This window comes from Phyllosticta capitalensis, assembly GCF_038381095.1.
Source record: "Phyllosticta capitalensis strain CBS 128856 chromosome Unknown BKA78scaffold_6, whole genome shotgun sequence".
NCBI lineage: Eukaryota > Fungi > Ascomycota > Dothideomycetes > Botryosphaeriales > Phyllostictaceae > Phyllosticta > Phyllosticta capitalensis.
Genome location: NW_027117444.1, coordinates 966,839 through 983,300, shown reverse-complemented (window position 1 = coordinate 983,300; position 16,462 = coordinate 966,839). Strand labels below are relative to the sequence as shown.

The following is a 16,462-nucleotide window of genomic DNA, read 5'->3' as shown; positions in this document are numbered from 1 at the left end:
CGGAGAGCGCAACGCATCAGGCAGGTCCATATAACCAGCCAAGTGGTTTTCTTCTCCTTCCCCGCAATGCTCTCACATCACCGGCGACGGCGATCGCGCAAGCGGAACATGGGGAAGAGCGTGGTAATGTTAAGCGAGCGAGCTGTGGGAAAAACTGGCCGAGGCACCTACCGGTCTCGTGGAGCATTCGGTTTGTTTTTTGCCAAAAGACGCCGTTCGCCAGATACATGCCTTGCTCTGGTCTTGCTTCAAACAAATGTGGAGCGCGGCTGAAAGACTTTGTACAAATAAATACGAATGAATTTTACACATCTCTTCCCGCGCGATTCGGGATATACGCCTGCCCATGCAACTTTTATGTTGTCCCAAAGAGAAAATGCAAACAGAGAATACAACCAGCAGCCTTTCACTCAACCGAGCACCTCCCTCACTGGAGCATGCCCTCCAAGCTCTCGCCCAGCACCTCTTCGATCTCCTTGATCCACCTAGCCGTCTCACGCTCAACCTGCTCGTCATCGTCCTCCTGCAGCTCGCTGATGAATGGCAGCATTTCAGGCAACAGGCCGAGCCACTCTTCGCCGAGAGCTTCGGTAAGGGCCTGCTCCGTCTTGATCGCCGCGAGGCGCGTGGATGCGCTGTCGTGGCGCATGAACTTGAGAATGGCGCTGTTGAGCGTCTTGTGGTGGTCGGGGGAGTTGGCGGCAGCGGCGAGGCCGGTGAGAGAGGGGATGATGTGCGATTCGGCGATGGGGTGGGAAGCGAATGCCGGGATGAGGGCGAGCAGCGGGCTGGAGACGACGGAGAAGTGGGCTGGCGCGGTCCAGAAATCTAGTTGTCGTGTCAGAGAGAACGTCCTTTGGAAAGTCCTTGGTGATTCCTTACCATCTTCATCGTTCTCGAAGCTCTTCGACAATGCGCTCAGTGTCGACTCCAGCAGATGAACATACTCGGCACTTTTGTCAGAAGTCTTTCCGAGGACCTCCGCTGCCAGGTCAAGCATGTAGCTCGAGTATCCCGTGACGATGCTCTTCAACTTGTCAAAGAAGGTGTCCAGGAAGACGAACAGACTCGTCGCCCGGAGCATCCTGCCGCGGACCTCCTTCTTCGGCAGACCCGAAGAAGCCCATTCAACCAGGCGGACGAAGAAGGGTCGGAAGGTGGCGTCATTGAGCTTCATTACAGTAGTGATGGCGACAGCATTGATCTGTTGCTCGATCTCTGCAACCTCCTCCACAAGCTCCTCGGTCTCGTCATCCGAAACTTCGGAAGACATGAGCTTAGTCCTCCGCAGGTCAAATGCCTTGACCAGGAAGCCAAACACTTGTTGAGCATTCTTGACAACGACACTCTTTGGTCGGATCTCGATGGCCTTGTGCAGAGCAGCAAGGTGCTCCTTTGGCGCAGGGTATCCTGCTTGGACTGCGCTCTCCAAGTTGCGTTCGGCAGCACCAAAGACTTCCTTCGCGTCGACCTGTTGGGCAACCAGAAGATAGAATTGTTGGCGGTTTTCGTTGGCTTCGTCGTTGAGCTCTGCAACGGCAGACTTGTGAGAGAGCTGCAGAGCGGAGTCGAGATGCGATCCTGAAAACATGAAGGGGATGTGCTCGATGATTGCACAGAGGAGCGCATAAACGGCGTTGTGGAGGCTCGACTTCGAGTCGGCCGTGATGCTCTCCTCCAGGTAGGCAAAGCCCTTCGGCAAGACCTTGGGGATGAGCGGAATGAAATCGTCCCGCAGAATCTCCACGATCGAGGTGAGACAGAGAAGGGACATGACACGCAAGCGGTCCTCCTTGCTGCCCAAGGCGTGCTCTCCAGCAACAGCCTCCGCAGCCAGTGCCACCGCCGAGGTGTCTTTCTTGCCAAACTTCTCAGAAATCTGGTCAACACAAGCCACGGCAGTGTGCTTCAGGTTGGAGTCGTCCGAGTCCGTAATGACAGAGGTGATACGAGGCAAGAACTCGAGCAGGGCAGTTCTTGCCGCAACATTGCTCTGCTTGACTTCAATAGCTTGAGCCTCGACAGCTCTGAGTGCGGTTCGGCGAACTTCGACGTTCGAGTGACCAAGCAGATTGTCAGCAGACTTGACCAGCTCGGGAGTGGGCAGCAGGCGGAGGAGGCTAGACAGAACACGACCACAGGCGTCCCGCAGAACTCCTTGGTCCTTGAAGCTCAATGACAGCTCAATGATTCTCTCGAGCAGCTGAGTAAAGACGCTGCGGATGGCACTGGCAGTTTCATTGTTGTCCTTCAAAGACTTCAGGACTCTGTTGTGGAGCTGCACATCACGCAAGAGGTCAGCGAGAGATTCGAATAGGTGGACTGCTGCCTTCTGGATCTGATCGGGGTCCTTTTCGCTGAGGCTGAAAAGAGCATCCGAGATCGTGCGCTTAGGCTGGAGCGCGTCTTCGACCAGGTCAAGATATCTCTTTGATGCCCTCAGGTTCGTTGCAGGGTCAAACAACCGCATGAGATCCACAGTGAATCGCTTCACGGCCTTGTCGGTAGGGTACCTCTCGAGAAGCATTGCCACGATAGCAAAGAGGGAATCGTCGGGTCCCATCGTCTTTGTGAGCTGACCAAAAAGACCAAGCCGACGGTGCAAGGGAATATGTTCGTAAGCAGCAGTGAAACTCAACAACAGCTCCGCCGCGCCAAGTACGAGGTCCCTCTTGCGCTTCCGCAAAGATGCAGCGAGCGGAGGAATCACCCGAGAAATGGTCTGGTCGATGACATGGGCCGAGTACTCGTCCGTCTGGCGCAATGTTGAAGAACTCATAAAGGTGAAAATCGGCATGACGCTGTGGAGAACCGTGTCGGGGACGCTTGTTGCCAGACTGGAAATGAGCAAGAGAGCAGAGTTCTGGACCTGCGGATTGGCGTTTTGGCGGACGCAATCCACAAGAAGGTCCGCGCGAATTGCAGACTGGTCGATTGTCTCCGAGGTAACCTTCAACTTGTCGACGATAGCCAGCAGCGAAGTTATGATGAGACTTTGCAGATAGACGAGGCTAGACTGCGTCTGTATCTTATACTGTTGCAGCTCACCAAGGATCTGGAAGAGACCGCGGAGGAGCTCGGGATGTTCCTCAGGAGAGGATCCTTCTACGAGCTCCAACACCAAAGTCAACTTCTCAATGGCCTTAGCCGTATCTTCTGTGTCTCTGGCATCGAAGCGGGCCATTTCGGCTTTGCTCGTCCGTCTCCGTTTGGACGGTGGGGGGTTTTCGGGCAACCTCACGGCGGTAGGAACGCTGTCCAGGAATGATACCAAGGCCTGGGTCGGGAGATCCACAGCCCTCAGGGTCTCTAGCGCATTTTCCCTTTTGCTTTGCGCTGCGTCAGTCTCTGATGGATCCAGGGCAAGGTCTAGGAGAGACTGCGCAGCTTCCTCCTTGATATTGGCCTTCAAAGAAGGCCAAATAGTCCTCAGCCGCTCAAAAGCGGCTTGCTGGACATTTGACCTGTCAGATCCAAATTGGCCTCCGATAATCTTCTGCAACAATTGAACTCCTTCGGCGTCACGGGAGCCAATGGCTCTTAGGTGAGACCGATCAACTTCGAGCAGGTCAAGCGACTCCAGTTTGCATATCGAGGAGGCCTCGGATTGAGGCAAAGAGAGCCATTTCTCGACAGCCGGAAGAACGATCTGCACGCGAGCTGCAGAAGCACTTTTGCCGACACCATCCAAGAATGAAAGCAGCCCAAGCCTCACCCTCAGCAGAGGCGTGTTGACAGCGTGGCTGCTCAAAAATCCGCAGACGCCAGTCCGAAGAGCGCTTTTGAATTCGGGACCGTGTGCAGTCGAGCCAGCATGCTTGTGGGCATGGTCATCCACGGCACTCTGCAGGACCTGCTTGATGTGGTTGCCGTCCAAGATGCACTCCTCGAGCATTGGCACGACGGCAGTCGAAAGTACTTTGGACGCATCCTCGGCGGAGAGCCATTTGATCGAATTGCTTGAAGATCCATAAATTATCTCCCGAGCCCAAATCGAAGTCTTGGTGCCTTTCTGCGCTGTCTTGCTGGACACTGTTGCGGCCAGGCCGGCTGCTGCTTTGCGCACACCTGCAGACTTGTCCGACAACGCGTTGAGGATGTAGGGAATCAGTCCTTGAAAGTCTGAAGTCCCGTCGCGAAGACCACTCAAGTATTCCGTGGCCAGACGTAGCGCAGCGCTTCGCGCCAATGCAGGGTGAGATTCACACCAGAAGCGTGCAAGGAAGGTCAAAAACAGGGTATCATTATCGGTAAGCAGGGGAACTTGGGAGAATTTCTTGAGTTTTTCCTCGGACGAAACGCAACCGAGGAAGGCTTCGGACAGGGTAGCAAAGAGCTTCGAATCGTGAGTAGCAAGAAGAGACTGCTCCGTCGATCGCGTGGGAAGGCTGGAAATCACGTCCTCGCTAGCGTCCGGAAGCGCTGGAAGTGAATCCTCCATATCCACATCCTCTGTCTCTTGCTTGGCAGGTTCGATAGCAGGTCTCAGCACAATCTTCAATCGCATCTCCAGGTCCTCGACGTCCATGCCCTCGTCTTCGATGACTTTCGTGACGGCCTTGCCAATCGTTTCAGACTGATGCAGGCGAATAATCAGGTCTGCCAACTGGTCGCGCTGCTCAATAGTAACATCGGCTGCTTGGTCGACCCGGTGGATTGTCAAGAGTAGAGACTTGATAATGATCGACATTTGCGAGGAGTCGTAAACCTGAGCCTGGAGGGTTGTTTCCACAACCTCTAGCCACGCTTTTGTGTCGGAAGAGGCAGACTTTCCAAATTTTTCAATGATGGACAGGACAATACCGAAGGCAAGTCTGTCAGAGCGACACTGCTGAGAAACGGCCAAGAATTTGTCTGCCAACCGGTCGAGTTTGAGCAGTCCTCGGGCGACGGCTTTCGGGAGTTTTGCGCCCTGTCGTTCTTGAGCTAGGATGGCCAGAGAGAGCAGCGCATCATCGAGAGTCTCCTGAGACCAGCTGGAAACAATGGCCTCCATCATTCCGTTGAGAACTTTGTCCTCGAGGGACGCCTTTGAGGCCAAGACAGTCATAATCATGTAGCATCCGGTTTTGAGCTCGGGCGCATTCCTTAATGAGAGGGCTTCGTTCAGGACTGGCAGTATGCGAAGTAGGAAATCCTCCTCACGCTGACGCTGGATATTTCCGCGACCCGATTTCGTCCCATCAAGCTGGGCATTTACGGCCTGCGTAGCAACGCTTGCCCAGAATCTGAGCAGGCCAGGCGCCTGATTTTGGGACTTTGTTACTTTCAGAACATATTGATTCAGTGCCGAAAAGAAGGCAGGGGTATGCGTGGCCGTGTAAACGATTGTCTGGAATGGCGGGTTCTGGTAGGAGGTCATATAGGGATAGAGGAATCGGTACGTGGGGGATATTTTGCGCGGAACGATCGAGAGTAATGCGAGGAAAATGGGTTCGGTGTGGTATCGGAGAAAGGTCAGGATAGCAAACTCGGTGTTGTACTCGTGGATCCTGTAAAGTTGTCTCGGTCAGCGATTTTGCGGCGCAATCCAATTCTTCTACCAAGCACTCACTTGAAGCGCCTCACAAGCCATTCCACAGCCTTGATTGCAGGCTTGAGAAGCAACCAAGCACCTGCTAGCCCCAGAAAGCTCTCGATAACGTTGTCGAGTTCCTCATTTTCTGCCTTGGTCATTTGCGTCCTATCCTCCGTCTTGCTCTGTTCGCTGAAGAGGTTTTGCGCAAAAGATTTGAATCTCGGGTCCAAGTTGCATAGCTCCTGGAAGCCTTCGTGGCATATTTGGTAAATGGTGTTGAAGTCCTGAGACGCGGCAATCTTTGGTTCGAAGAGGAGCGATTTGCCGTGCGCAGCTTTTTGCGCCTTGATGTCGAGTTGATGGGTGCTTGTGGCGGCAATGGCCGCAAGCTGCTGCTGGAGCGAGGAGCTCATGTTGGCGTGGTCGGTTCGGGTCCCACAGCCAGGATCCTATCCATGGAAAAAAGGTTTCCGGGTGGTGAGGTGGACGCGCAAAAGCAGTTGAAGGTGGATGTCAAGACGCGCCGAGGATTGGCGGAAAACGATGGTCAAAATCGCCAACCCAAAAATCATTCTTACCGCCTAACTTTTCCACACGTCACCGCCTTTTTCTGCCGCATCGGCGTTTCGAGGCGCCGACGACTTGGACATCACCTCCGGGTCTTCTCGCTATGGATCATCACCAGGTACGTTCTTGCAGCACTTTTCTTTAATTGCGTCCGTTAACAATGGAGCAGGGATCCAAGCCTTCAGTCCCAAAATTCTCAAGCTTCAAGCCCAAAGCTCCCCCAGAGCCATCTAAAACGAGTGAAAGCAGCTCTGATCAGCCCGAGGCCAGAAGCAACCGCCACAGAGACAACGAAGCGCGGACAAATGAGAGCAGATATCGAGAACATCGTACACGACACAGCTCCAAGCACTACGACAACTACGAGAGGCGCCATCGCCACAGGGAACACCGGAAGCATGACGGTGATAAAAACGACCGCGGACAAGAAAGTCACCACAGGCGAAGGCATAGAAGCAGGAGCAGGAGCAGGAGTCGCAGCGAGAGGCATCGCTCGACAGGTCGTAATGATGAATTCAAGTCGTACAATGAAGTCAAAGTGCAGGCCGAGGACAGGGAGAAAGACTATTTTGTGATTGATCGCAAGGGTGATTGGGACAATCTCGTCTATGGAAAGCTTCACCGATGGACTATCCCGAATTATACTCGAGCCGGCGCTGGATATGTCCTGGGTCTTTCCCCAGATTTCAGAATCGACAGGTTTGAGTCAGATGAGAAAGGAATCGTCATTGCATCCAGAGGTCTCCGCGGAAAACCTGAACGTCGACTTCTGTCCCGGCAGCATCGATCACAAGACTTGCCCACTTTGAGAGTCATCAAGCCTATGGATGAAGTTCAAGACGAATTTGACAGTACTCAAGACTTCATATCTATCCGCAGTAGAAAGCGCAAACGCGGGTCCGAAGAACCTGAGACGGAGGGTGAGCAAGTCGATTACAGGTCAATTGAAGGCAAAACAAAGGCAAAGAACGCTTTAGACGATTCCGACTTGGAAACCGCCGATGACAGCCTCGACAGCGATGCTTACCAGATCTTTTTGACCGAAACCAAGGAGCGCAACGCCATCCTTACGAGAAAGGTCCAAGAAGAACCCCACTGTCTTCAAGCATGGCTAGATCTGATCGACCACCAAGAGGCGATGATCCGAATTGGGTCGTCCGATGTCCATCGAAATCTTAAAGCCACTGAACGGCATGCACTCGCCTCACTGAGACTCGACATTTACGAAAGAGCCTTGAAATCAGTCCACGACGAACGCTTAATCCTCGGACTTATGAATGAGAGCTCGAAGATCCATGGACGGGAAGAGCATTTTGAGAAATGGAGGCAGTATCTTCAGAATCACCCTGAAAGCACGAGCCTGTGGATCAAATACGTCGACGCTCTTCAGACCAACCTGGCTGAATTTCGTTACGAGACCTGTCACGCAAAATACCTGGATTGCCTCCGTATCCTGTCGGGCCAGGGCCCTCAATCTCATCATTGCTTGCGCATCTACTTACTCCTTCGTTTGACGAGTATGATGCGAGATGCAGGGTACCAAGAGCGCGCAATGGCGCTTTGGCAGGCTTTGCTCGAATTCCAGCTTTTCCGGCCCAAGGGAGCATCAATTCAAGATTTTGAGCAATTTTGGGAAAGCGAGTGTCCACGTATTGGCGAACCTGGAAGCCAAGGATGGGCGGCTCACCAACAAAGGGGAGAATGGCCAGATCCTCCAGAAACTAGCTCAGTCATCCCTGATGCTTTCACTTCCAGCAAGAATATCTTCGATAAGTTTTTGGCCAACGAGAAGCGACTTTCAGAAGCACTTGCGAGGCCAGGAAGGACCATTGACGAGGCGGGCGAAGATGATCCATTTCATGTGGTCTTGTTTAACGACATTCAAAGCGAACTTGAGCTTCTCCAGGACGAATTACCGCCCACAATGCTCGTTGAGGCATATCTTTGCTTTTGGGGCTTACCGCCTCTTACAAACTCGGGACTAGAGACACGAGCATGGTGGTTGGATCCTTTTCTTCGGCGGGAGCGTCTTGATGTTCGGAAATCCGGGACAATGTCTGCGGAGGAAACGGAGGCGAATAACTCCACCTTTGATTCTTGGAACCCTGAAATGACTTACACGCAAGTCTCGACAGCCGACCTCTATGATGGCAGCTCCTTCGCACAAGTCAGCCTCCAGAGTCAGCAAGACTGGCTCAGGAGGACTCTCAAAAGCCTTGCCGGTGCTGTCGACTCTGATAATATTGCAGAGTACTACCTAGCCTTGGAATGGCGATGCAATCCGAGTGGTGCAGCAAAGGCGGCCAAGGCAATCCTGAAAAAGCGATCTTCCAGTCTGCGTTTGTACAACGCCTATGCACTGATTGAGAGTCGGTCTGGGAAGAAGGCCGAAGCAAACCGGGTCTTTTCGACGGCTCTTGGATTGAGCCCTCAACTTTCTCATGATGCTCAAAAGACTTCCATCTTACTCTGGCGTACTTGGATTTGGGAATCACTTCGCGAAGATGATCAAAATGCTCTACGGCATCGCGTATCGTGCATCGGGGACGCCAAACCAGCACCTGAGCCACCGGCTTCCATTGAAGAGGACCAGCAATTCAGCCCTTCCACTCTCCTCAAGGTGCGACGCACCCTTAGCGAAGGCCGTGACCACTTCCTCTCGACCAACGAGCCTATCCTCGCGGTCCAGTACACTGAATGTCTTGCCATCCTGGAATATCTCCACAGCCAACTCGATATTACCGCCGCTCTGGAGCCCTTTCACAGCCTTTCGAAGCAGTTGGCAGCTCGAGGACAGCTCCACTCCGCAGCTCACGAAGCGGCACATCAAGCCAAGTACCGGCTGTTGACGCACCACGCGCAGCGAACTAAGCTCTTCAAGCCGTCGATTCTGCGTGAGGAGCTGCAAGAAAGCGTCGCGCTTTTCCCCAACAACACGCACTTCCTAGCGCTGTTCGCCGGCCACGAGGCGCGTTTCCGTATTGACGACCGCCTGCGCGCCATCTTGCAGGACGTAGTGCTTTCCAACAAAAGCAATGATGGCAGTGGGCCATCAATCATCGCCTGGCACTTTTCGATTCACAGCGAAATCAAGCGCAGCCAGGCCATTGGCGGCACCGGCACGAGCCACGCAGTGCGTGCCGCCTTTGAAAAGGCGCTCCACAGCAACGAGACCGGCAGCAAGAGCGCCGCGCTGTGGTCGTCGTACATCGTCTACCTCGCCCGGCACCTCGGTGATGTGCAAGCCGCCAAAGCCGCCTTCTTCCGCGGCCTCCTGCGCTTGCCGTTTTCTAAGGACTACATTTTGCTGGCGTTTGAGGTCTTTGGGGAAGCGGTGCTCGGCTTCAAGGATGCGAGGAGCGTCTACAATACGTTGCAGGAGAAGGAGTTGAGGGTGAGGGTTGACATTGATGCCGAACTGGAAAGGGTGGAGAGGATGGTGGAAGAGAGGCGGGCTCGCGATTTGATGGAGATGGACTATGAACAGAGCTCTAAGGGAACGAGGAGGGCTGATTGAGCCTCTGCTTTTGCTTGGTAGGTCAGGAGGATGCATTATAAGACGAAAACTCTTCGAGACAAAGGTTCGAAAAAGGCTTGGATTATAGCACGGCGGAGGACAGTGCAAGACGACTCTGCACTCAGGATATGAGCTGAACAAGCTCTGGCCTCAAATTCCATTTTTCCAAACGAAATCTCGAGCACACATACCGCTTGAAGAATGCTGCCCCTGGCACTTGCTGCTCGCCCAGTAAGTGTCACCCATGATCTCTCTCCCTTCGATTCTTAGTTACGGTGTCAAAGTCACGCAGAATTCAGCCGACTTTCGAATCACTGAGTCGAAAAGTGCGAATACTGGGAGCATTCGAGCGCCTCTCCTCTCGAAACATAGACATTTGCTCTCTTCGAAGGTTAGCTACAGGGAGCGGTCGAGAACTCCTGATCGGCCTTTGAATTGTCATTTCCTCTCGCAAGTATTCATATTCATATGCCCACGAATGCACACCTATGTTTTTGTGTTTCAACACCATTTTATTAGCTTTCGACTGCCTATGAGGCAACTACCTACGAGGCTATGTCCACCTTTCTTGGTGAATCCAGAAGAAAGCTACCGAAAACCAGACGCAACCAGAAAGCGCCATACGCGCCCACCCATTGGTATAGAACGCCGAATGACCAGAGACCATGAACCATTGTGCTCCATCACAAAGCCTAGTAATCAGACTACGTCATCGGCTCGTCCTCCAGATTCGACTCGTTCTCCCGACGACGCAAGACAGTCGAGAAGCGTCCAGAACCACCGGGGAGACGATGATCAAAGGCCGCCTGCTGGGGAGACGGCCAGCCCATCGGACCAATCCTCGCCTCAAAGACGTTGCTCAGCACCCATTCATCCAGGGGCGGAATGACTTGGACGATCTCGGCCAGGCCCGCATCGTGGGGCATCATCATCATGGGCTCGATAGCCGCGCTGCGCTGCGTGATGAAAGTCAACTGCGTTGCGTTCAGGTGGCTCGCATGTTCCCGCTGCTTGAACGACGAGTCCAGGTCTTCGTAGCGGAAAGGCCTGTTGGGCAGAGCGCAGTAGCCGCATGAGATGAGCTCGAGCTCCTGCAGCGCCAGGTCGTCTTCAAAAGCGTTGCGCGACTGCTCTCCCACCGAACGAAGATTGATGCCGGGTGAGACCTTGTCGAGCACGCCGCTCCAGGCGTCGGGGTGGGGTACCCGACCAATCGTGGCACCAGCAGGATTGTTCATCGGACCTCGCCAAAACAGAGTGGGGTTTTCAAATGGCAGAAGTGAAGGGCGATTGGGTGCGGAGCTAAAGAATGCCGACTGATGGAGCAGCTCATCGACAGGTTGGACCGGAATTGGGAAAAGAGGAGGCTCCCTGTAGCCCAGAATAGACACCGAGTCCAGAGTGAGCTTGCGAAGACTTTGGTTCTTCTTGTTCAGAACCAACTTGGTCATGGCGTCTGCAGTCATCCAGCAATTCTGGACGCGAAGCTCTTCGACAAAGGGGAAGCTGATGACACCGTCGAAGTTGACTTGCCGGCCCCAGGCTATCGCTCCAGGCTCGTAGGAGAGGAATGGGACAGGAAGGAGAAACATGTTCCGACCATACATGCCCTTTTCGTTTTCGCCACCACTGGCCCAGCCAAAGGCCAACTTTTTAATGTTCTTGATCGGGGCGATGTACTTCTCCAAGAGTTCGCGGAATTTGGGTACAGCCCTCGAGGGCCTGACATCGGTACAACTCACCGATCCAAGATCGTCCTTGTGGATCTGCCGGAATTGGCCAACAACGAATATCTTGACCCTGCACAAATGAGGCAGCGCGGCCCAAAAGTCGGCACGGCAAAGAAAGTCCATGAAGTCAGCGGACAAGCGATCGATGTTGAGCGTTTGCACGAGGGCAGAAGAAGGGAGCGTGTCGATAACCGAGACGACAAATGATGTCAGGAATGCATGCTGTGCCCACCAATTCTCGAGAAGCAACTCAATCTGGCGAGGACTAAGTCGGTTCGGCACAATAGGGTGCCTTCTTCGCTGTACCGTCACAGGAAATCGCGTGTCAGTGGATTGGAGCTGGGGCTGGGACACGACAAGATATCCCGCATCGAACATTGGGATCTCGGGGATGGCGACGTCGCTTCCAACTGCCTCCCAAAGGATCCGACGACTGAAGTACTGGTTCTCGGATTTTGACTTGTCGCAGGGCATGGGCATAATGTTCGAAGAATCCACGACATGTAGCGTGGAGCAGTACAGGTTGACCCTGTCGTTGACAAGGCCGAACTCGGCATCGACGATATCCCAGATCTTGCGATACGCCGTGGTCTTACGCGACGGCTCTTGGAAGAAGCTCTGCTGGATGATTGGTTCCCGCTCGACCAAAAGCTGGTCTCGGATTGATTTGTCCGGGCCTGCAAGCCAGCCCAAGCTGTTGTCGACCGAGAGCGCCAGCTCTTCCACTCTCGAAAGGGTTGAGATGGCCTCTCGCACTACGGAACCATCATCTGCGAAGCCTTCGAGGTCTTTCATGCGGTCATAACGTGGGTAGTCTGACGAGGGCCAGTTGTAGCGGCCCCAAAAGGTTGAACTTGGCGACAGCAGTTTCTTCTCGGGAGGGACAGCGAGGACAACTATGCAAAATTAGAAGATGGATCACAGCATTTCAGAAACAAACTTACCTTCGGGGATTTCGAACCGTATGCCAAACCTCTTAATGTTCCGGCCATGGTTGTGGAACAAGTCAACGTCGACCACCACGTTCTCCCTTTCTTTGCCAGTATCAGAAGGCAGACAAGGGCGGGCATTCTGGAAGATGCTCATGTGGAAGGGAACGACGATTGATTCGAAGAGGATAGGTGAAACATATTGTTCAATCTCCCTGCACGTGAGTCGGAGGGCCTTTGCGTCTTCCATCGACAAGTGGAAGCAGACGAGCTTGTAGAGTTCTGCTGGCAGGTTGGTTCCCTGGACACTTTGCAAGGGCCAGGTGGGACCTAACGAGGAAGACGCAGAGTCGGAGTCATTTGCATCGCCCGTAGTAGCATCGTGAGTAGTAGCATCGCGGGTAGTAGCATCGCTGGTAGTAGCATCTGTTGGGGCCAGACCAGGAATTCGCGACATGAGCGGACCCGTACAGAGGCTGAATCTGAGTGGGCGTAGGAAGGGATTGTCGAGGTCGGGCCACACGTTACTGCCTTCGCGTGGAGTCATGTCGAACTTGAAGACCATACGAGGGACCAATGACCGGATTTGCTCCAGCTGCACATCCTGGTCGGACCTGAGCGGCGGTTGAGGACGCAAACGTTGGCGGCGTCCCAAGACGCCGTAGCCCAAGTAGCCATTAGGATTCATCCTGGGCGGAATCAGCCAAATCGGCTGTTCAGTCACCTGTGTAGTAGTTTAGCAGTTCTGGGACAACAAACAGATGATCTGGAGGACTTACTGCGTCCGATACTCCAGCCAGACGTGACTGGCGCGCAGATCGCTTTGGCTCGACCTGGTCGTCAACGAAAGCTGCTGTCAAGTAAACGATGCAGTTGGTAAAGAGATGGATCGCCTTGGATGCAATGTTGATGAGGGAGTTCGACGTCCTTCAAGCTGCGCGGCAACTAGTCCGAAATTGGAAGTAAGCTGTCGGGTACGGCCGGCCGGTAGGGCTGAACAGGGTACCAGTTCCGCGCGGTGTGATTAGTCGAAGACAGCAAGATCGCTGCCAATGGTCTTGGGCACGAGTGAGAACCTAATGGAACAACAGGAGTGGATTCCTCAGTCGCGCGCTTGAGGTGATGGAGTAGAATCAGGTCTAGTAGGTAGATGGATGATCTCGGGACAATCGCAGGGGACTAGAAGTGACTCATTATACGTCGCGTATAGTATACATCTATAGTATACGTCGCGCGACCAAATCTACCACTGGTTGGGACGGTGAGGGGTCGATCGGACGACTCAACCTACAGTGCAGGCACACCTCTTCTCGCTCCTTCATAAGATTAAACATCAGAGACGATTTGAGAAAGACGTAACTGGCTCAGGTCAAGACATTAACAAGGTACTATTTGCGAAGTCGTCTTGCTATATTGCTAGAGGTACGAGACCCTTAGTTTTGAAGTGAAGAATATGATGGAATCATGCAGTTCGCCAGCCAGCCACCCACCGCAGTTCTCTCAAAGGAGGGCAAACACAACCGCCCCAGCGGCAAGAGCCAGCCCAGCAAGCGCGACCCTCGACCTAGCGGCCGTGTTCCTCGCAGCTTGTTCGGCAGCCGCCGTGGGCGGAGGCGTCTGGTTCTCGGGTTGTTTGGCAGCCAGGGCCTTGAAGGCGTCCACCGTTTGTTGCCCGGACGTCGGACTGCGTCGAGTGTCAGAGTCAGTCCTGCTTGAACGAATATCTCTGGAAACGACTACTACTTACGCGTTAATGGCGCCCACCATGCCTTTTTGGCAGTGCTTCCCTTGACTGCAGTAGTACCACCGAGGCCGGTCATCCGTGATCTTGATGGTGAAGGCGAGGATGCCGTTGCTAGCCGCCACGGTGGTTGGCATGAAGCCGGAGAAGAAGGCGTCTTTGCTGTTGATGGGCTGGCAGGGAGCGTCGAAAGTCGATTCTACAACCGAGTGGTTCTGGACAAACAAAGGCAAAATCAGTCCACCTTCTACACTGCCAAAAGCAGCAGCTGATAGTTGGTCACAGAATCGACCCGCACACACTCATCATACGCACATTTGGATGGAACTGGAATTGAACAAACGAGCCCACTGGCGCCTGGACATCATCCGGATAGAATGCGAGCACGTTATCCTGATTGCTAACTTGTACCACGATGACTCGGTCGCCCGGTCCGGCAGAAGCACCGCCCTGCTGCTGCTGCGGTTGTTGCTGTTCTTGTCGCTTGAAAAGGCCACCGCGCGGCGAAGAGTTGGTCATTACACCGAGCCGTGGTGCAGGCAGCCCCGCGCGAGGTACAGCAAAGTCCATATGCGGTCTGGGTCGAAATGTTGCAAGCGTTGAGCTTGCGCTGAGGAGCACAGCAAACAGGTATTTGGTTAACAACATGGCCAGTCGGAGGTTGCAACGAAGGGAAATCCGGAACCAGAGAAAAAGAGAACGGCCCTACGCTGATCACCGGTCTAGCCAGTGAACGAAATGAAAGATGGGAGAAGACGCCTTGGGCGCGCAAGGATAAGTGAGTGTTGGCAGAGGTAACGTCGAGACTGGATAACTTGCAAAAAGACTTCCATTTGGTAGAGGCTACCGCACCCTCTCTATTATGTTGCGCATTGGCCAAGTAGCCTGCCCACTCCGTCTCATATCTTGAGGCTTTGCCTCACAAGCATCCTTCGTGACAGGTTGCGGGGTAGTTGTGCTTCAGACTTGCATGTCGGGAGGTCGGTGAATATCAAATAGAGCTGATGGAGTCGAGCTCAAGTGCCATACCGAATGGCGCTATTCCTCGTTGACAGAAGCGCTAAGCGGTTGACTTGAGGGGCAGGTGTGTCAACACCAAATGGGCGGCAAGAGAAGCCGGAAACACCAGCGGTCATTGGTGCTCAGCTAGGTCATTTCCAGATTCGTCGTTGAACCTGCAGCCTGGTTGGCGATGCTCGTGGTGGACTCGACAAAATGGGTGTGCTAGGTTTGAGCGCCGTCGCGCCAGCCGGAGATGCGACATCTCTCGGGCCACCTTTTTCATCAAACGCGGCTGGTTGACGGGAAAACCAACTGTGCATATCCGGAAACCTCCATACCAGCCAAAGACTAGCCAGGTCAAATGACCGAGGGGGCGAGGTAGAAAGAGCCCAGCCCGCCCCGGTCCGCCAACCCACGAGCAACCCTGGATATTTGCACACAGCATAGATATACAGCATGAGCTTCCTCGGTGGATTTTAAATCATGAAAGGGAGCTCCGGGCAGCTGAGCTTTTTCGAGACCCTCCCAAATTCATGAGACCAAATAACTCCTGGGGAGAAGAATGTCAAGGGTCGTCGTTCATGGCAGCAATAAGTCGGCATTTTGCGGCAGCCAAGTTCGCCAATGTAGAAGCAGGTCTTCGATCAGAAGTCGAGCAGGAGTTGCGGCGCCAACTTTTCCAGGTCCTCCACCTACGCGCAAGGATATCCAGTTAGCACACCACGTCTTCGAGCAAAGTGCGTCAAACCCATGGCTCACCTGCAAGAACCCATCATCTGCCCCGCCCATACGCTCCTCTTCGGTCTGTCTCCCGATCATCGCCCTGGCCAGCGCCTCTCTGACAAAGGTCTCAATGTACTTTCCCGTTACTGCCATTGCCTCCTTTCCTATTCGCATCTCCTTGTCCTCGAATCCCTCGTGCAGCAGAGCATTCAGTAGCTTTGCTGGTATCGGGTTCTTTGCGACTGCACCAAACGCATCTTGGGACGGTGGCAAGGCAGGCTCGTGATTCCTTGCGGGAGAAACATCGTGGGCGGAGGAGCTGCGGCGGCGAGTTGGCAAGTTGGTCGCGCGGGACTTGTCAATCAGGTCATCTGTGTCGAAGTCGTCCTCAATGTCTGACATGATGGGACTCGAAGTGATGACAGTAGCCGCTGGTTTGAATGCGCCGCCTGGGCGAGCCATGGAGCTTGTCCCGGGGCGCGCCGGTGCGACTCTGGCGGCGGTGCGCGAGGTGGCTGTTTGGCTAGGACCAGCTTCGGCTGTGGTTGCTTGGGTTTTCAGTTGCCGAGGTGGTTTGAAGGCCTTGTTGGGGATGTGCTGTCGTACCGGCGGCATCCTCAGTTCGTATGGGCTGGCGGTTGGAAATAGCGATGGTGAGGGTTGTTTGGTCGGGAAGCAACACCGAGCATCGACAACAGCAAGGACGCGTTCACGACACGCGCATCACGTGGCAGT

At 54.0% G+C, this 16,462-nt stretch overlaps 5 protein-coding genes across 5 annotated transcripts; 1 reads left to right on the top strand and 4 right to left on the bottom strand.

Annotated features, from left to right (window-relative positions):
* Nucleotides 1–328: 328 nt before the first annotated feature.
* BKA78DRAFT_149601 (U3 small nucleolar RNA-associated protein 10) lies at nt 329–6,038 on the bottom strand. The gene is made up of 3 exons (XM_066882916.1): nt 5,555–6,038; nt 883–5,492; nt 329–828 (listed from the first exon to the last, which is right to left on the bottom strand). Exons 1-3 carry the CDS (start codon nt 5,929–5,931, stop codon nt 428–430), a joined length of 5,388 nt encoding a protein of 1,795 aa, XP_066743329.1. The 5' UTR covers nt 5,932–6,038; the 3' UTR covers nt 329–427.
* Nucleotides 6,039–6,188: 150 nt separating this feature from the next.
* On the top strand, nt 6,189–9,602 carry BKA78DRAFT_353566 (NRDE-2, necessary for RNA interference-domain-containing protein; the record flags this gene model as incomplete). The annotated part of the gene is made up of 2 exons (XM_066891580.1): nt 6,189–6,203; nt 6,255–9,602. 2 exons carry the CDS (start codon nt 6,189–6,191, stop codon nt 9,600–9,602), a joined length of 3,363 nt encoding a protein of 1,120 aa, XP_066743328.1.
* A 704-nt stretch (nt 9,603–10,306) lies between these two features.
* Nucleotides 10,307–12,718, bottom strand: BKA78DRAFT_253044 (uncharacterized protein; the record flags this gene model as incomplete). Its single annotated transcript, XM_066884782.1, has 4 exons — nt 10,307–10,904; nt 10,992–11,671; nt 11,873–12,228; nt 12,277–12,718. 4 exons carry the CDS (start codon nt 12,716–12,718, stop codon nt 10,307–10,309), a joined length of 2,076 nt encoding a protein of 691 aa, XP_066743327.1.
* A 1,043-nt stretch (nt 12,719–13,761) lies between these two features.
* BKA78DRAFT_296357 (uncharacterized protein) lies at nt 13,762–14,650 on the bottom strand (the record flags this gene model as incomplete). The annotated part of the gene is made up of 3 exons (XM_066886608.1): nt 13,762–13,945; nt 14,009–14,270; nt 14,305–14,650. The coding sequence occupies 3 exons, from the start codon at nt 14,648–14,650 to the stop codon at nt 13,762–13,764; spliced, it is 792 nt and encodes a 263-aa protein (XP_066743326.1).
* Nucleotides 14,651–15,648: 998 nt separating this feature from the next.
* BKA78DRAFT_353563 (CENP-S associating centromere protein X-domain-containing protein) lies at nt 15,649–16,129 on the bottom strand (the record flags this gene model as incomplete). The annotated part of the gene is made up of 2 exons (XM_066891579.1): nt 15,649–15,696; nt 15,764–16,129. The coding sequence occupies 2 exons, from the start codon at nt 16,127–16,129 to the stop codon at nt 15,649–15,651; spliced, it is 414 nt and encodes a 137-aa protein (XP_066743325.1).
* Between the last annotated feature and the right edge of the window lie 333 nt (nt 16,130–16,462).